The following is a 21,087-nucleotide window of genomic DNA, read 5'->3' on the forward strand; positions in this document are numbered from 1 at the left end:
ATTTTTAAGAGTGTAGCTACAGAAAATGATGGGGCGACCGACGTTTTTTTCCCGATGTTTAAGTGAAGTTCTTTGGCGTGTCAGTAGTTGAGGTTCGTGAAATGCTTGAAAGCTGCTGATACAGGGGAACTCCTGATGGACAAGAACGGTACCAAGTGCCGCGCACTTCAAAGTAGTACTCACACTCTTCCACAGATTTCTCAACCCCCAACTAAACCATTAGTTCTGCCACACACAAAGGAAACATGACAATATCGCACTTCTACATCTTCACCCTTTTCCTAATCCTATTCAACCACAAAAAATCCGCTTAGCAACGGAACACGCCTGTAAAATCATTGTCCCTCCGCAAAAGTACCTCATTCTTGGCCTTCAGCGTTCCCCTACAACAAAGGCCCGAATGACACTCGAAAACAACACAACCACTCCAGTCCGCCCCTTACATACCCCCCATTCCCCGTCTCACACACGTGAACACCCCGTGACGTGAACCCCGACCCCAGATATACTCTAATCTTCAACCTCAAAAACTTTTCAGAACCATAAAAAAAAAAAAAAAAAGAGCTATTGGGGTCCCGGAAACTCCTCCGACGGGAAAACACGTCTATCGGCGGACTCCAGCAGCCGACGACTTCGCGAACAGAGACTTCCAAAAAATCTATCCAGCACAAAAGCCGCTGCGGGGAGGGACCCGTCCTCCTCCCCATTTGCCCTCACCTTCTCCGTCCCCTCACCCAGGCTACTCCTGACGGAGCCGAAAGAAGATGGTCCTGCAAAACTTGTTCCGTCTTTGGCGGCGTCGGTAGTTCGCTCGCCTCCGACACCATGCAGTTTTCTACGTGCGAGCCATGACTTCTTGGACTATCTTGGTGACGTCTTTCGGCGTCTTGCTTTCTTGTGTTCTCGCGTCTTCTTCAACCACGGAGAAAACATGCGAAGAACTTCAACTGAAGTGCGCCCATCGGAAAGGTTGTGGAACAGCGCTCCACGCTTACATGTACCAGTGTGCCGCTGTGCTCTCCGGACGGACTACCAAATGCCCGTGGCCGTGTCAGCGAGCGCTGGCAGCGCTGACGTCCACCGATGAAGGACGTGAACTCTCAACTTGTCGCTGCGGCGATTCGGATGTTTGCAAACAGAGCAAGCAGAATGTTGAAGTGTGCAGAGCTGAAGTTGAACGGCTGACAGCGCCAGGAGCGAAGATACCGTGTAGCATAGCGTACTGGATTTGTGAGGCCGAGCCGCAGTGCGGGGCGGCCCTAGGCTATTATTACCGCTACTGCCGGTCTATGTTCCACGGCAAAAAGTGTACAGCGCGGTGTAACAACAGCTTGGCCATTTTGAACCGCCAGCCCAAGGCGGACACCTTGAGGTCCTGTTACTGCGATGGAACGGAAGACTTCACGTGTCAGAAGATCAGGGCCAACACCGAGAAACTGTGTTATCGAAATGATAAGCCTCAAAAGAAGAGCAGTGGAGTGATGTCCACTTCCCAGCCGGTGCAGATGTTTATCTGGATTGCGGTGATCACAGTTCATCGGTAAGACCCCATTCCCATTTTTTTCTTCTTCTATCACATCACATCATCGGTAAAACTCTGCAAACAGCACTTCTCTTGCAAGATTTAGGTCTGCTTTTTCGGGCAGCAATCCTGTGTCCGAGTGATAGCGTAGCGAAGGTAGCCATGTAGGGGTCCGTTTCGAGTAACAATAACGAGTTATATTACGTGACCACGTTTCGTAGAGGACAGACAGCGGGCTGCTGGAGCCCGAACACTAAACACGGAACTGCACCTCATAACACTATTAGAAACAACCGCCATCATTCCAGTGATCCCCCCCCTAATACACCCCCCCCCCCAATGTATGGCAGCGCCCCCTCCCGTTCTTTCTCGCACACCAACCACAAGGAATGTCTTTTGTTATTTCAGCTTTAGACACATATCGGCAATGCCACATATAGCTATCACAATGTGACTGGAAAAATGTGCCTCAGTTTTCGCCCCCCCCCCCCTTACTTGCGATTCGGGATAGACCGCTGTGTTAGAGACGCAAAACTTAAGTGTTCGTTTTTTTTTTGTTTGTTTGTTTCCATGAATCCAGATTGATACGCAAAGGGCTACACTTCCTATTTTCAATAACCTAGGAAAGCGAAGCTATCGTTTTGAGTGACAGCGTGGTTCTAAGCGTGTCATGCGGTGAATTTATCTTTTTAGAAAAAACAGAAAGTTCATTCGTAAGGCCTGGTTCCCTTTTTCCCATGGAAATGAGCCACGTCTTCCTTGTTTATTGTGGTCAGGTGTACAATCACTACGTAGTGGTCAGGCGCGGCTCGCTGCAGGGATGAATGGGCGACTTAGCCCGCGCTGGCCTCCTTTTCTCCCAAATTGGTAACACGGTGCGCCTCTGCGTACTTTCATGGGAAGGAATCCTTGTGGCGAGTCGCAACAATAGGCACGTTCTACAAGGCATCGCTGTATCTAGTTTCGTCTTCAAAAAGAGCACGAGAACACTTCTGCATCTGCAAAAAAAATACGTGCACCTGATACGTTCGAGACGAATCAAGTTTTCGCTCTGCGGATCTATAGAGCGGAACATATGCACGTGCATCTTTTGACATGTACACAATATAAGTGTTGTCCTGTGCGGTGCTTATCAGAAACGTTTTTGTTTCAGTTGAATAATACCAGCACGCATTGATAACACCCCAATTCATTCCGAATTACAGATTCGAAAATAGCAGCCAACTATTACCGTGAGTTTGCGAAACGCGTTTAGTCTGAAAGGGTCAGACTGCATGCATAGTTATATCAATAGAGAACATACTGTTTATACCGATTTCAATAGTAGAGATCGCAGTTTGTCAATATGACAGGCACAGGTATAGCATATTCGAATAGCCATATTAAAGTATTAGGGTTCCTAGAAAGCACGTCATTGTCGAGGATGGACGTTTTAACCATGGCGGACAGTGATTGATGTTGAGGGCAACTCTGCTTCTGTGAGCGATATACATATTCAGAGACAGCTATCTGAAAGCATGCGGTATGTCCTCAAACAGACACCTCTCTCTTTCGTTGGACAAGGCGCCACATTAAGACTCGAGGAAGAGGGGAAGTTCTGGAGTCACAAAAGTCGCGGACAAGCGCACCATATATTCCATCGCGAAGACTATTCTGTACACATCCTACCCTCTCGTAATAATAATGGAGTACAGGAAGAGCATGCTATAATGTAGGACAACAACAACAATAGATGTTGACGATGAGATGGGTGGGTACCCCACCCCCACCCCCCATTGCACGTGGAACATTATATGAAGGTGATGAAGGAAGGATGAAAACAAATTAAAGCGTCTGGAGCAACCTAGGAGCCACATATGCCACCGAACCTAAACCATCGCATAAACTGCGACGAGCGCTACACGTGCGGGTAATGCCTTGCGATAATGTTATTTCATAATGTCAAATGAAAACCATAAAGTCAAATTTCATAATGTAATTTTGTTACGTTGATTTTCGAATCTCGAAAAAAAAAATACAGTTACCGCATTGTGTCACAATTCTTATTTATTACAAATCTGCAAACCCATTTGGAACCATTGCAATATTCTTTGACCGGGCTGTGCTAAGAGCAGATGCCCCAATACCGCAGATGTATGAAATGAAGGAACAACAACAGCAACTACTTCTACATGAATGACGGTAGGATGAGGTGATTCACCGCAACAACTGCGGTACCATACCTCAGTGTATGTGTGTTAATATATGAGTGCGATGACGATGAAAAAGATGAGGCATACACACATGACACACGCAAATGAGATATCACACACGCGGGTGCGTCGTAACTGATGGGGATAGTAGTTCATCCGGTCGGCCACCGGAGATGTAGTGCTGTGACGATCACATCTCCGCATTCGTGGCAAAAGCTCTGAGGTCAGAGGAGTTCAAGCAGGCTAGTAGGCGTCAAGAACAGATAGAATGAGTGCAGGCATTGACGGTGCTGCATAAGGTTAGAACAAGGACCCAAGAATGCGGCAAGGCTGAGCGGCTTGTTGTTTATACGGATCAGTTGGGACTGGAGCAGTGCTCTCTTCGAACTGTATAGAGGGCAGTCGATGAAGACGTGTTGAATGCTTGCCGCCATGCCGCAATTGGAACACGAGCTACCTAGTGGTCACCATGATTGGATGCATTCAAGCATTTTATGGGCAAGCATTTCATGGTTGAAGCATGCCCTAATCTATGGTGTCTGAACTGCGGGATGAAGGCCACATTGAGGCGAAGTCGATGCAGAAGGGAGGGGAGACAGCGCACCCTTAAAAATGAACTTCACCGCATAGCACGCTCCTCGCCAACCATAGTCTCAAATAATATCGTTATTAGCCCTGATTTGTTGAAAACGAGAGACGTACGCCATTTTTGTGACAATTATGGACAGCATAAGTGTCACAAAAAAGGCGTACACCTCCCGTTTTCAACAAATCAGTGTTGATAACGATATCATTCAAGGTGATGGCTGGCTAGGAGAGTGCCATGCGGTGAAGTTCATTTCTAAGAGTAACGGCCTGGGAGGGAAAACGACAATGTTGGATCTACACTCTTAAAAATGAACTTCACCGCACAGCACGCTCCTAGCCAACCATCATCTCATCATAACGATATCATTCGAGATGATGGTTGGCTAGGAGCGTGTTATGCCGCGAAGCTCATTTTTAAGAGTGTACGGCGTGCAACAAAGACTTGTCTGCAATGTCCCGGCGATATTGTTGCGCCGCCATTGGTTGTATCATTGCCGACAAGAATGCCCTCCTGTCACCACAGGTCAACATATTCGGTATCACCACCCAGCAGCAGCAGCCAAATGAAATGAAGGAGCGCTCGATGAAGCTTCACAAATAATGGGAAAGTACGAGTATTTCCAGCACTGTGCCGCCACAAAATAATATCAGGTGCTCCAATTACAAATTATGCACGGTACATGATGGGTCAACTAATATCTTGGAGATTCTGTCGTACTGGAGTCTGCGAATTAAAGCGCAAGCTTCTCAGTATGCTCCTGAAAAACTGTATCAATACGCTGTACGATCGAAGCGAATACCAAAGAAATACGAGTGTTCCCGAGCAGTGGCTTGAAGAGAAGCAAGAGACAAATATGTGCGTCTCTATCACACGACATTTGTTGCTCAGAGCTTCTTCCACGTCTTATCTAAGAGCTACTGGTTCCAACATGATAATGCCGTTATTTACGAAGCTCTTTCCGGACGTTCCTTTTGCTGACATTCAACGACATTCAGAGGTATAATGCCGCCCACTCGCTAAAGTAGAAGAAATATGATAGATGTTTAAACGAAGAAACGTTCAAAATGAATATTTTGAAATGTACTAATATTGTACTGGTTTTCACGTGGGCCTACTTTCGTTTGCAGATGCTTTCGACACAAGTTGCCAACTCACGAAACAGTTGCGTTTGTTGTTGGTGTCGTCGTGCACCATTAGGTAAAAATTCCTAAAAACTCGAATATTTCTTTCATGAAATATGCTCGTGTTGACTAAAATTGAAGAAACCGTCTTGTCTTAATAGCCGAAAGTAGTGTTATGCCGACAAATTTTTTTTTCATTTTTTATTTTTTTTTGCTCTACGCGTACAATGGAGGCGAGGGCAAGCATTTCGTGGGCATTATGGCGAAACCCATTAAGTAGAAAATGGCATTGTGGCAAATGTCATTAAAACTGTCCATGTGGCATCGCACGAGTGACATGGAAACTTAAATGAAGTGCAAAAAATCTCTTAATGCCATTTTGCATGCCCGTGCGGCACGTCTACAATAAACGTTCTCTTGCTAGTTGCTGTGCTACCCGACACAAAGACGAGCGAATTCTGATGTTTTTATTTTCATACCCACAGTGCGGGAAGGCATTATAGATGGTAAGGGGTACATATACATAACTTAACGTAACGTGACAATTCGCCAAAAAATTCATTATATGACAATGACAAAACAATTAACAAAGTAGTTCAGTAACGGCGTTTTTGAAAGCCCTACACTCTTAGAAATGAACTTCACCACATAGCACGCTCGTAGCCAACCATCATCCCGAATGACAATGTTCTCGCCCCTGATTTGCTGAAAACGGGAGGCGGAGCCTATTTTGTGCTCATTATGCACGGCACAAAATAGGCTCCTCCTCCCGTTTTCAACAAATCAGGGGTGAGAACGTTGTCATTCGCGATGATGGTTAGCTAGGAGCGTGCTATGTGTGAAAATCATTTTTAAGAGTGGGGGGTGTCCCGATCGCAACAATGTCGGGAGGAAGACTGCCCCCATCTCGCAGCACGTTGCACGAATGAATTACGATACTACCCTACTGACGATACTGTCATGCGCTAGAACTGTTGTAATAACATAATTGATTGATTGATTTAAAGGAAAAAATAAGAGTTGAGATTTTGGCTTCACTATATGGTTTATCCGCATGACGTCATCCTCAGGAGACCGCCACTGAGCAGGCAGATGTGCTGCATTCGGCCGCCATATTGTAGGTCCCATCCAAGCCGTTACCCATATCATACTCACCATATATTTGGAGCTTCTAAGGTAATTGTGCTATGTGATTTGTAGCGTATCCATGTTTCCGACGTTAATAGTCATCTAAAAAGGATATGGCAGCGAACGAAGGCGGGAACATAACTTCGAGGGCCTACAGTATGATGTCAGTATGATGGGGCGAGAGGACGTCAGTGAATAAACCCTATAGCGTGAGGCCAGCAACTCCACATCACTTGCACCAGATACGATTGTAATAATCGTAATAAGGATGTAATAATAGAAATGTTGTATCCTCTCGAAGAAAGTATGTAACTACTACTTGACTAATTACCTAAAATTCATTAGCTCCTACATAAAGGAATTTCGAACCAAAGCGAGACAGAAAAGAATGGGAGACAACCCTCGTTGAAAGCCATTCCGTGTTTAAAAAATTCTGAAACGCGCACGTGCGTCGAACTATACATAGCTGAATTTTGATATGCAAATGAGCCGACACATCGGGAGCGCGAGGCGCTCATCCCACATTAGTGGGCTACGCGTTTTGGACCGATGGAGATGATTGGAGCGATCGCTGGCCAGATCAACAGCTTTTCGAGCCAGATAAGCTTCCGTCGGCGAAGGTGACGCTTTCCTGGGGCACGCTGCTTTGGTTTCTGCTCATTTGCATAGCGAAGTTCAGCTATGGATATTTCACGGCACGCGCGCGTTTCAGGATTTTTAGAAGATTTTTAAAAGTCTTTTAAGATTTTTAGATTTTTAAACGTCTTTCAACGAGGATTGTCCCGCATTCTGTTATCTCGCTTTTGCCCAGAATTCCCCAATTCAAAAGTTAATTAACAAATGTTAGGTGATTAGCCACCGTGTAGTTTACATACGCTCTTCGACAGGATGTCCGTCTAGCCGAACACCTCAACCACAAAAGCGATATCTATGCTGCCCTCGTAGCTTTTTATAAAAATTATGTAAAGGATAAAAAAAAAATGCCCTGTATATTCCTTGGTAGAAGATCACATAGACTGTGCCACCTGCCAGGCTATTACACTAATTTTGTGTGCGCAATAAAAACTAAAAACAATCGTCATCATCATCATCATTGCCGACTATCACGCTAGAACGACAGTAGCCATTCTAATACGCTCGCATGTAAGTACGTAGGAGAAGAGACGTAGGGTACGTAGGATTAGGTAGGTGCGTAGAAGATATGCTTTGGCGAAAGGGTTCAGGTTGTGTGATGGTACGGTTAACTTCATGTCGAGTTCTAAGAAGTGTGACGTGCTACTGAAACTTGCGACATTCACACGAGTGGTGTCCCGGAATGTTCCTATACTGGTGGCGTACCCAGAAGAAATATTTCGCGAGAGGTTCTACGGGGACTTTACATTGGGGGAGGAGTATGTCCCTCGCGATTCCCTCTCTCAAATGCGCTACGAAAGGTACGATTTCGGGGGGGGGGGGGGTGAACCCCCCAATACCCCGGCTACCACCACTGGTTTCTACCACCTGTACTGAGCCTAAGTTCAACATTGGATGACCTGATCTTGCTTACGTCAATCAATTATTTGCAAAGGAAGTCTTTCCTGTATTTCCATGCACATTCCTCATTTCGAACTATATCACTAACATGTTGGACATCTCAATGTCATCATCACTCCTCCTACATTTATTGTTGTTGTTGTTGGACAAGATGGTATCAGAGGCAGCTATAAGAACAACGGCTGCACTGTCGATGATAACAACATTAGTTGATGAAGGACTGGAGAGTAACATTTTGTATTCGTAGTATTTGTCGGTGTGACCCCTAAGTCACATAAAGGCCCCTTTGAAGCTCGACATTTGTGGGACAATACATTTACAGGACAAGTGAATAGCGATCCCAGCATTTGTGCAGGTCCCACTGCCTCCAAAAGTACCGTCCGCAGAAGCTACAAGATGAACAAGACTTAAAAGAAAACGGAATAACAGAAACGATGCGTTCAGCTTTGTTTCCCGAGTTGCGCAGGTGTGCACAATACCAAGGAATGTCAGTGGGGACCGTTAACGAGCCCATTGTGTATTCTCTTCGTTTTTGAATGAACTGCAAGGGGACCGTCTCTGTTCGCGCACGGATAATTGGACTTTTTATTTGTGCACGGAAAAAGTGGTCTTTACAGACGCGATTTTTAACTGTATGTTGGGGTGTTCGCAAATTATACTGATCCGAGGCATCGGTGAGAGCCAAAGGCAGCCGTGATAACAGATGCGAGCTCAGAGTTCTTAATTTTACAGTGCTTTAAAATTGAATTCAGCATCGAGGGAGCGTTTCAGCAAAGCTCCTCTTCCGTAGCAAATCTAGAGCTCTTGTTATACAGTGTCACACAGTACCCCGTGGCAAATACTTGAGGCTTTGCAAAGTACCGTTCCACTATACTTTCTGTCTGTAAAATTTCTCTCTCTCTCTCTCTTTCTACGCAAAGCAGACCTCATACGGACACTCTCCTTCCAATCTAACATCTCGTTACTAATCAATCAATCAATCAGTCGTTGCTAAGGTAATCAGCAGTTGTCAATATCAGCGAATTTTAGTTGGCCAAAAGCACTCTACGCAAACGGTACCACCAGCGGCACTGCCGAGTGGGTAACACAGTTCTCCCTGAAGTCGGCCCAGGACGCATACTAACACCCCCTGTCCTCAACTTCTTCCTGCTGTCCTCTCTCCATCTGTCAACGTCTGTACGCTGCTCATAACCAGAGTTGCTCCGCGGCGCTAACACGGAATAAGAAAAAAAAGCTATACGATAAAGGAAGTTTTAAAACCCAGCATCGGCAATGTGATGTCAGAGAGTTTACAATTTTTAAAACTATGTCAACTATTTAAAAAATTATGTTTTTGAACCGTTATCGCGTGAACGCCTTCAGATCTACTAGAGCTCTATATTAAAGAAAAATACTCCAGTTTTGACGCCGTTATCGCGTTTAGTGTAACAGGACGGACAAACTGTACACATAAACGTGAACTTCTGCGGCACATTCCCTGGGTGCAAGGCGTGCAGTTGACCGCTCGCTAAATACACATATTTACAACAAAAATCGAAGCCGTCACATAAAACTTACGTTCAGCCTTCAGAATCATTTCATAAGTGCAGAGGATTGTAAACTTTTCTGCACTTATACTAGTATTTATATGCGACGCTTACAAATGCACAAATTAATTCGAATGCGTCGGAGAAACGGCGGTTTTTCTTTTCTATTTCTTTTTGTTTTTCCTTTTTCTTCGGTCTGTTTATGGGAGAAGCCGAATTTGTCGTGTGACGAATTCAATCTCTCCCTATTATTTATTTATTTTTTTCGCCAACGTGAACATCAACGGCGCACGCGCTCGAAAGTAGATTTTTATTTTTATTTATTTATTTATTTTTTGTGGGGCAAGAATCATTTATATGGCGATGCACAATCCATTCAAGCTAGCCCAAGAACTGCATCTAGAGCGAATGTCTTTTCACCAATCTACGCTTCGTAATCGTGTCGATATGTATTCACACACTACGTATATAGTTACATTTTTATGAATCTCGGCGTAAAATAGGGGGGATATATTTATTATACCAAAGGGAAAACAAACGGGACGTCGGCTTGCTATTCCGCAAAGAAAAAATTAATGAAAGACGAATAAAATAAATAAAAAAGAAAACAAAAGAATTAGGAAATAAAGGATAAACTAACAAACGGTGAATGAATGATGAGATAGACTAAAGACAAAGATGACAAAAAAAAAAAAGATGCGCATATGAATGTGTTACTTCAGTGTTTGCCGGGTGAGTACACGAAGATCAGCAACCAGTGTCTGGTGTTCATTTTTGTGTGAATGCGTTAGAAATTTTTCTTCACACATTTTTGTGAATCCAATAGATCATTTCAATCCCAGAAAATCTTCAACGGCCGCTGCGAAACAAGGAACTATGTGCCACCTTCATACAGAATCCTCAGCGCAGAATACTCAACAGAAGGCATGTTATCCGCTGAAATATGACCAATACAAGTTGGCCCTCGCTGTCGTCTCCTCCCGGGCGAAAACAACACGCCTCTCACGCTAGCGGACAAACGCGTCGAGAAAAAGAAGATGCTCGACGACGTAATGTACACAGCCCTTGAGACGCACATACAACGAGACGCCACAGGGCTTCAACACGTAGCTACAGCCACGTCTCTTTTCCGCTTTGTGCTCCCGTGCACACTGGGAAGGCTTCCTCCCATCAGAGCGTCTTTACGAAGCTGTTCTTCGCCGTCACGGGCAGACGCCCAGTTTGCCACCGGTCTAATTCATCATGTGGGATTATCAGCCAATCTCTCGCAGGTGTAACTAACACCCCGTCGTCCCCAGGAAGGATTTGCACGTCACACTTGCGACTCGCAGAGAAAAACGAAATGTCTTAACTACCTGACAAATCCTGGGATGGCGGGATGAAAACAAGGCTTCACCGCGAGGAAAAGCAGGCAACAAAAAAGAAAGAAAGAAAAGTGAAAGAGCGAGGAGACGAGGGAGGATGAGAGGTTGGATTAAAGGTTGAAAAAGGGCGGAACAGGCAATATGGGTGTTTCATTGTATGCGAGTGACAGAATTCCCGACGCAAGCACTATAATAGGAATTTGCGCCGACTTAACAGCGTGAAATCTTGAGCTCGTGCTGTCATCGGGGTATTAGTGCCCTTGCGAGATAAATTCACACCAGCTCGGAGAAATTTATTACGCGCAACATTACGCCTGGGGCCGAAGTTTGACGGAGCTTCAATGAGACTTCAAAATTCAAGAGTGTTTCAATAAGGTCTTTCAGCCGTCACTTTTGCGCAGTCCCCATGGATTCTGTCGTGTGGTACCTCTATAGATTAGAAATGTTTTTGTGAAATTTTGTCAAATATTGAAGTCCTGGCCATACATCATCTTTTACATGTCGGGCAAAGGGCAGAATGGCGACTGAACCTTATAAGGTCATTTGAAGACCCTCGCCTCTGCACGTCCACCACTTACACTTTCGGCTTGCCATTTAGCTATTCGCCGCCGGTGTGCAGCCCGTGCCCAAGCATTTAGATATCAGGCCGTCGCCTACAACAGTCACGTGCAGTCCATCGACCCCTCGGCTACCTTTTTCATTGCGTGTCGCTGCAGTCTTCAGGAGGAATCATTGCTGCACCGCCTCCGTCTCAACGTTGTCCGCACCCCATTGCTTCTGTACAAAATGGGCCAATCCAGCTCCCCCTTGTGTTCCAGCTGTGGCGAGGTGGGCGACATTCCCCATTGTCTTCTGCACTGCCAGCAGCACATTCCCCAACGGCAAGCCCTCCATCGCCGTCTAATACAGCTGGGCTGCAACACATTGTCCATGGCCACCCTCCTCGGTCCCGTCCCTCGGCCTACTCAGTGGGCCATCACCACAGCCCTGCTCCGCTTCTTAAATGACTCTGGCCTTGCGTCTGCCCTCTGACTGGACATTCTTGGAACTTTCCTTCTTGCCTGTACTGCACTGCACTGCGTGCCTGTTTTTCTTTCATCTTTTCCTTTCCTTTATTTCTTTTGTTTATTCTCAGTTCCTTTCTTCATCTTTCTATTTGTTTATTTTTCAGTTCCTTTCTTTTTCTTTCCTTTTGTTTATTTTTCACTTTCTTTTTCGGAATAGCAAGCTGGCAATAGCCTGACTGACATTTCCGTTTTCTTTTTTTTTTCACTTTATTAAACACATGCCCCCCTCGGATGTTTGCCACACGATGTTCATTCCTCTCGCCGTCTTCAATTCGTTCTCTAGCGATAATTAGACTGGTTGAGGTATACTTGACAAGAAGCCATAACTCCTACGCGTAAACGCCCGCCGCCGAATCTAAAGACGTCTGTAACTGGCTTAGGCGGGCACGTGACGCCTCCGAGTCACAACGTAGTGCGCCACCATGCTTCAAACTGTTGCTTGTACACTGATCATGTTGCGAAGACACACGTCAGAGACGACGTACTTTGAACACGTTTACATGCTTTGAAAGCAAATATGTAATATATTCGCGTTAGCAAAACAAATTTTTCGGCTTCCCCGTCAGCATAGCGTCTGCCATCCTTCTCGTATGTCCAACTCTAGCTACGACCTCCTCTGGTGGAGATGCCCCGAATGTCCTGAAATCTTACACTCCGACAAGGAAGCGCCAAACACGAATAGAGACTTATACTTGGCGACCTGACGAACAATCGCCACCATGCCATAATATCCCACATTGTCGGGTATATTCGGAAGCCCTTTCTACCGTTGAGAAAAGGACAAAAACTTAATTAATCATAGCAGACGATGTATATACGCTATTCGAGTCATGCAAGGCACATGTAGCTCTTCTTGACAGGAACGTATTACCGAGCTGTTAATGCGATCTGGCAGCACGTGGTATTTACGTTCGCAACTGTTAGCAGGCAGGGCCGGAATTTATCGGACAGCTTAGTTGTGCATTCCATCCGCTTTGTCATAGCCAGAGTTGGCTCGGGATGAATGTCGCGTACAAACGGTACCGGAAGCCAACCCGTCACGGAGAGCGCGGGGCTCTTCTGCTGAGATAAGTCGCTTTTAATTAGTCCCAACAGGCAGGGGGCCGATGGGGTCGGCACGGCGGAGTTCGGACTTGATGCGTTGAAAAGCATTTCTTTATAAATTATCTGTTGTCGCTACTGAGTAAGCAAGGTCTTAACATGATTAAGATGGAATTAACCAACCAATTACTAACCAATTACTATACTTGACTTGCATAAAAGAAAACAGAAGAGTCCGAGGATAGAGTACAGGAGCGCTAATAACGTGCGTTAACAGCTACAAACATAACCTAGACGGAAGCTCTCTCGATATCTCGTCCTGTGTTGCTGTCATATTTATAAGTTTGTATGGAATCTATGAGGGGGTTATTTTTCCACATGTTTCCACCGCCGTTCTTTTTTTCCTTTCATTTTTTTTTCTTTTTTGCTCTACGTAGGTGTACTGGAGTCAGGGATCGGAACCGCAACTGAACCCGAACCGAAAACAGGAAAAAAAACGTTATTTTCCATCGAACCCGAACCGAACCCGAACAATTTTTTTTCTTGTCCTGAACCGAACCGGAACTGAACCAAAAAAAAAAAAATGATACGGTTACCGGTTCGGTAATCGGTTCAGAGCTGAAATACCTAATTGTACTATCGACCGACCTTTTTCTCCGATTATTTCTTTTTTGTACGATGCCAGATGAGAGTAAAGGTTTGTGACTGTATCGCCGGTTCTTTGCCGGAACAAATGCGGGCCCTGACCGGGTTCTGCCAAAAGGCTTCCAGCACTTCCCTTTTCCTTTTCAGCAGACGACCGCGGGAGTGCAATACAATAAAATATCAGAGCCCTGCTACTCCCTTCGGATGTCCTGATCATCTTGTGCAACGAAGAGGCAGAGAGTGAAACCGAAACTATGCAAAACTTCGTGCGTTTCCCTAAGAACGCTTCGTCTTGTGAAGCAAGTGGTCGTGGCGAGGCAGCAGTAGACGCTTCCTGAAGTGGTTATCTCACGCCTTTCTCATTCAACCGTGTGCGGTGAGGGTAAGCTCGCTTTCATGTAGCAAAATTACTGCCGATGAACCGGCTAAACCAGGACCGAAAAAGTAACGGTTCCAACCGACCAACGGTTCCGACCGCTGACCGCTTCTTTTTTTTTTCTTTTCTCCCGGAGTCGAACCTGAACCGAACCGATATACCTGAACCGGTTCAAGCTGATAATTTTGGTTCAGCGGAGCTAAACCCGAACCGAACCAATATGCCTGAACCCGAACCCGAACCGGACCGAAACAAATACCGGTTCCGATTACTGACTGGAGTAGCCAGTCCGATTTAGTCGTGACTCATCTCCCCATTTTTGCTTCTATATATCACCATCACCACTTTTTTTTTTTTTCGTTTGCACACTCACTCACGGAGTTACCAAATGGATGACCGAACATGACACTGATTTTAGGTTGCTTTCACATGTAAAAGTTTCTGAACAATTCTATGGGCAAGGATCGGCGAAATCACAGGGACTCTGCTGTGCCTTTCATTTTACCCGTACTAAATGAAGAAAAGCATAAAACCTTGCGTCCTGGGCTGACTTCCACTGACTGTCGACCCCCTTTTCAGCATCGTTCGTCGTCTCATCTTCAGGACACATCTCATTACGTCCACTGTGCCTTGGGGTAGTGGGCCGAACCTCATGTGGCGAATTTCCCCATTCATCATCATTAATTTATCTGTTGTTGTTGTTGCTGGGCCGACTTCATCGGAGACTGTGCAGGCACATGCCTCTGTGTCAGGGAAAACACCGTAGACAGCACAGCTGCTGCCGCGATTCGAACCCGGGTCACTTGCCTCTCACTGCGTGGTGTTTGCTTTATCGAAAGCTCTAAAAAGGAGGATTCTCATTTTGCCGTGCAATATCGAAAAAGGAATATAATGATAATAATAATAAATAATTATAATTTTTATTGATGCCCAAGAACGGCCACAAGGGCCTTATGGTATTGGCGCACACAACAAAGCAATATAATGTGAAGGTAAAAGGGGAAGAAAAAGCACTACATAAACTATGTTAAAATAAAGAGGTCAGAGAGGTAGTTATTGCTACGGCAGGCACATGGTTACATCATTTTTGGGGGACGCAAAGGACGGAGAAAAAATGTCAGAGGAGTGCGAAATAGAGCTTAGCAGGATTTGACATCGTGGGATAGGGTCGCATGTGGACAGAATCTATTTACATAAAATGAAGGCGGATTGCGGAAAACAGCTCGCGGAGTACAAAAGCTCAGACGACTTAAAAAAGAAGAGTCAAGATATGAATGTACACATTTGTATATGAATAAAGCATCAGCAATATTGCGTCGTGCATTCAGTGGGAGTAAGTTACAATGCCTTAATAGATCATGACAATCATACAACTTAAAGTCCGTGATGTGACGTAGAAAGAAATAACGAATAGTGTGAAGAGCTCTTTTCTGAATTGCTTCAAGGCGTCATCAGTGACGCATATGCGTTCCACGCATTGACGCGTATTCGAGTCTTGGGAGAACACAATATTTGTAAACTGTAACACAGATACTGGAAGATTCAAACATAGCGCTGAAGACCTAATCGCCATGACATGTTCGCGGAAGTGGAGTTTCCGCAAAGGGACACCGAGATCAGGGCATATCTCATCAGTGCCTGAGTAGAAGCGTATACGAAGAGGGGAGTCAAGCCCTGTAGATTACATAAACAAAAGTGCAAAAGATCACATAAACAAAAATGAAGATTTTTTGTTTAGGTTTAAACCTAAACAAAAATCTTCAGTGTCGGTTTCTGCACTTTTGTTTATACAATGCATGCGTAGGGAAAAGTAGTGGTATTGTTTGTAGGAGTGAACGAGACTGCCTTAGTTTCAACGCTATTGGTTTAAAGATGATTGTGAGAGAACCAAGAAATGATATTACAGTCACGTCTTCCTGTAGCAATGCACAATCAGAGTGAGAATAACTTTCATGACTTTAAGGTAAGACAGTATACTGCAGTATCGTGGAATGTTTAACACATGATACGATATCGTTAACAAAGACATTGAACAGTGGCGGTTCAAGATTGGATCCCCGAGGAACGTCAGATATAGGAAATAGGATATAGGAAAGGATATAGGGAAGTACACTTGAATAAGCACCATGGACAGAGACAGAATGAGAACGATGAGGTGAATACCATTCAAAAAAGCGCACCAGAGAGTCACAAATACCGTACGATGCTAACTTGCTGGGAAGGAGATCATGATGCATCAAATAAAATTATTTAGAGACATCAAAATAGACAACACCAATTTGATCACGCGAATTGACAGTGGGGAGACAAACTATACATGTAAGACACCGAATTATATAGTGAGAGTCGATCTGCCCTTCACAACGCTATGCTGTCTTTCCACAATTTTGCGTTTGAAGAACGAGGATAAATATCTGTGTATACTTTGCTCGAACACTTTCGAAGGCGCATATAATATACTAACTGGTCTGTAGTTATTCACAAGGTGAACTCTAGAAGATTTGTGGACAGGAACAATCAGGGAGGAGTTCCACAGAATAGGAAACGCATTGCACTTGAGCGACAAGTTAAATATAAACGTTAGCGGCGGTGTGAAGATATCGAATAGGCCTTAAGAAAGACAGCTGGGATGCTGTCAGCCCTGGCTTGGTTTTTGGTTTTTGGTTTGCGAATGGCAGCGTGAACATCACCATCACTCTATTCTCTATTCCTATCGAAGGTTTTTTTAATAGTTGCCCTTCATCCGCAGCATCATCATCATTTACAGTGTACATGTTCATGTTCATCTTATTTGCGTATGTATAATTTATTTTCATGTGATTCATGCATAGCACACATCACATTTAACGTCTATCGTGCAAGTTAAAAACACCAAATACTTAATGTGCTGGCTGCACTTTATTTCACTCCAGTTTTGTTCCTGTTTTCTGTGTATTATTCAGGTACCTTCTACCCCTATCGATTGGATTATGCCACGACTTACTTGTAGGAATGTACATATGTGTGAACTGTGCCTCGTAATTAATCAACGAATTCGGAGACTAGAACTCTAGTCTTCTACTGGGGGGGGGGGGGGGGGCATATTTATTATAATAAAGAAAAAAAGGGAGGAAAGGTCAGCTAAAAGGCATGTCGGCTTGCTATTCCGCAAAAAATGAATAAATGAACGAAAATAAAATAAATGTAAAATAAAAAGGAAAGAAAAGAATTGGGAAATAACGAGCCTCCCAGGCAATGTAACCTGTACACACTGAGCTAAAATCAAAAGGCAATATTGTGAAAACAGTAGGGAACACCACCATGGAATCGTACATCCCGAAATAAAATTACTGCCTCACGAGGAGATCGAAATCGAAACTTCATTCTTCTTCTCTTCTTTCCTCTTTGTTTTCCTTTCTTTTTTTTAACGTCATCCCTGACGCGAGACCCACGCTCTCCGCCTGCTCTGTGCCTTCAAAGCCACAGTTAGCAGTCGGAACTAACAGAGGGAGCACGAACGATAAGACAAAATTCTTACCGTCCGTCGCGGTCCGTTGGAGCACGGAAATACCCCTCACGCTAGCTTCTTCATTCAGATAAATGGCGCAACTGCAAGACCACACAACACGCAACAGAAGAACAGAACGAAGGAGGGAGGAAAAGAGAAAGATCGAGGCGACATATTTAACCGCCCAGGCTCCAAGAAGACAGACTCTATCTTGATAAAGAAGAAAAATAGATCCTCATCTGAGTCGTACGGGCTATCACAAACGCAGAAGAGGAAGGGGTAGTATATCAGCAGTTTACACGTCCATCGTAAGTTTTCTGACGTGGGGTCTCGAAGAAGAAGCTCCTGCGGAGGCAAGGGGTTTTGTATCTGTTTTGTTTCTTCTTATTGGGGGAAATGTTTGGAATCATGATTGCCGAAGGATTGGGCGATTAAAAGTGGAATGAGGATGGACAGAGGTGAGGCAAGGGGGATTTATTCCCAGCTTTCATGTGGGCTTCAAAAAATGTGGATTGATGAGCACTCGGTGTCTCCGTTGCTTTTTGTAGTCATATAGAGATACAGAATAGAGAAGGGGGGGGAGAAGGAATCGTAATCCTTTGTCCCTTCGTTTGTGGGCGGGCGATAAATTTGTGCTACTCGATTCCGTGAGTCAGCTTATTTTGTAGTGAATGCATTGGGGTGCTCGAATACTGATAGATAGCAGGGGGAAATGGGTTCGATACAGTGGGATCTCTTTAAACGGAACCAGAAGCGTCCAGGAGACTCTGTTCCATTTACAAGGACCTGCATTTTACTGAGGGAGTGTGGCGTAGGACATCCGAAATACTGTCCTGGAACGTTTCTAGAAGTGCACAAACTGCAACGGACCTCTGTACGCATTGATGTGGCAATCACAGTTTACAAAAGAGGGACATACTGACAAAACATAAAATGGCTGCCCCTTTTGCAAGCTTTATGATAACATTTAACGCCTGAGCTGCAAAAAATATGTCTATCTTTGTTTGTGGCATGACTCGAAACCTCTTTTTATGAATGACGCCGTCGACGGATGAGAAGTTATGCAAGAAGAGTTCTAAATCTTATCGTTGTAAAAAAAAAAAAAAAAAAAGAACTGTTAAAAGTATTCAAACTTTCGTTGGAATAACCCCTAATATCCAACCAGCGGCATGGCCGAGCTGGTTAAGTCGTCCCTCTCGTAGGTAGCCAAGGTCGTGCTGAAGACTAGGAGGTGGTGAGTTCCAATCCTACCACCGGCGGCTGTGCTGTCTGAGGTTTTCCCTGGGTTTTCCGAAGACTTTCCAGAAGAATGGCGGCACAGTTCCTCCTGAACTCGGCCCAGGACGCATACTAACCCCCCTGCCCTTACTTCTTCCTGTTGTCATCTCTCCATCCGTCCACATCTGCACGCCGCTCATAGCTATAGTTGCTTCGCGGCGGTAACACAGAATAAATAAACAGCTAATGCAGTCTACATCGTTAATGTAACACTGATCTTCTTCTTCGTCGAGCTTCCGCCATTTAGCGAAATTCAACATACAGGGTACTTTTTTCTCATCTGTTACAAACAAAACAAAACAAACAAACAACAAAAAAGAAAGAAAAAAAAGAAGAGCCGTGAGAGCAGCTCTGGTGCCATTTTTGAGAGCGGGTTACACGGCCAGGCGGAAGTCCTGCGGGAAAGAGCATGTAACTAGTGGACGAATACTTATCTAAAATTCATTCATTAACTTTTTAACTAGATGCTTCCTCGAAAATGCGAGACAGCAGAATTGGAGGCGACAATTATTTGAATCCACTTTCTCTCTCACAAATCTGAAACGAGCTCGTATTTTGATATATAAACTTTTTCTATGAGAATGAGGCGAAACCATAGAGGGAGAGAGGGAGAGAGATACATGATGACGATGATATGAAGGCATAGAACTACACACTTCTCCGGCGCAAACTGAGGGAAAGGGCGTTCGCGTCTGAGGGCCGGGTGTTTTGTAGCGATCGAGCAGATCTGTTAGCCAGATATACCGCTGTCCGGCAGGAATGGGCAGGATTTAAATACATTGTAATTAAAATAGTATTTAAAATATAAATACATGTATTTATAAAAAATAATATAAATTAAATATCATGAAATACACATAAATGTATTTATATTTTGTATTTAAATACAGACTTGGAAAATGTATTTGTAATTATATTTAAATAAGAATTTTTCAATACTTATTTTTTAAATACTTTATAAATACTCCTAAATATGCAAGATACTGGCTCATATACCCTGCATTTGACGTTTCGGTAAGAAGGGCAAAGCAGAGTTTGGAGAGCCGCGCAGTTATACCCTGTTTTCGCAAGCACACACATGCGACAAACAATTTTGGATGGTCAGTTTTCCACTGTTGTTGCGGACAACGGTCGGGACTACCAGACTACCTTATGGTACGAAGCATCTTCGTCAAATTTAATACGAACCTTTCTTCATCATCACCTGTGGAGAGGTGTTCTCCTTTGCGAATCTGATTCTACGGCCGAACAGAATATACCTAGAGGATGCAGTCTTCGAGAAACTTGTAATATTAAAATCGCCATGATAAATAACAAATAAATGCTGTTGTTCCTTGCTGATATGTTGTTATGATCATTATTATTTCTGTAATTCCGGATGACATCTTACTCACAGTATTTATGATAGTAGTTAAGGTATTTAAATACTGTATTTAAATACTCATATCGAAAAGTATTTATGCAGAGTACTTAAATACCTCTTTCAACAAAGTATTTTGTGTTTATACTTAAGTACTCAAAAGATGTATTTATGCCCATCCCTGCAGTATCCGGCCCAGATAAGCTGAAGCGATGTCGTTTTATGCGATCGAGGAGTGCGTAGTTCTGGTTTCGGCTCATTTGCATACCAACAACAACAACAACAATAAATGATGGAAGAGTGATGATGACAAGGGATGTTTCTCCGTGGTAGCCACAGGACCCTACCCCACTTCACAGTAGTTAATACGAGAGGATGAATTATGGTGAGACTGAAGCGACGACAGGTCGGAGTTCTGTTTAGAGCTCTTCGAGGAGTCCAGTGGCTTGCATGAAAGCAAAAAGGGAGCGAAGAGCCCGGCACTGATGCGCAGGGGAGCTCCATGGGCCAAGTACTTTGGACAGGCTGAATGGTCTATGGTCGAGGAGTTCAAGTTGGCCTCGAAGTACCCGGCGTTCACACGTGTACCGCTCACAGTCCTCGATGATATGGGGGATCGTAGCTGGGGTGCGGCAAGCTAGGCACAGCGCCGTGTTACTGTAACCCAGCTTAACACGGAACACAGTCTCAAAGTAAGTGCGCTCGTTTCGGGATTTTTGAGAGGGAAAGGGTGGATTCAAATAATGGTCGCCTCGCATTATCGCGAAAACATCTAATTAAAAGGTCAATTAATGAATTTTATGTAATTAGTCGTCCAGTTGTTACACGCTCTTTCCTACACGTACACGCCTGGCCACG

The 21,087-nt window shown here is 44.4% G+C and overlaps 1 protein-coding gene across 1 annotated transcript in view; it reads left to right on the top strand.

The window, feature by feature from the left end:
* Window positions 1-778: 778 nt before the first annotated feature.
* Window positions 779-21,087, top strand: part of LOC135387380 (growth arrest-specific protein 1-like) — a 46,069-nt gene continuing 25,760 nt past the window's right edge. Inside the window, exon 1 of the mRNA XM_064616602.1 lies at window positions 779-1,540. Coding sequence (XP_064472672.1) covers window positions 849-1,540 — 692 coding nt within the window. The 5' untranslated portion in view covers window positions 779-848. The remainder of the gene's footprint in view (window positions 1,541-21,087) is intronic.

This window comes from Ornithodoros turicata, chromosome 3 (genome assembly GCF_037126465.1).
Source record: "Ornithodoros turicata isolate Travis chromosome 3, ASM3712646v1, whole genome shotgun sequence".
Lineage (NCBI taxonomy): Eukaryota > Metazoa > Arthropoda > Arachnida > Ixodida > Argasidae > Ornithodoros > Ornithodoros turicata.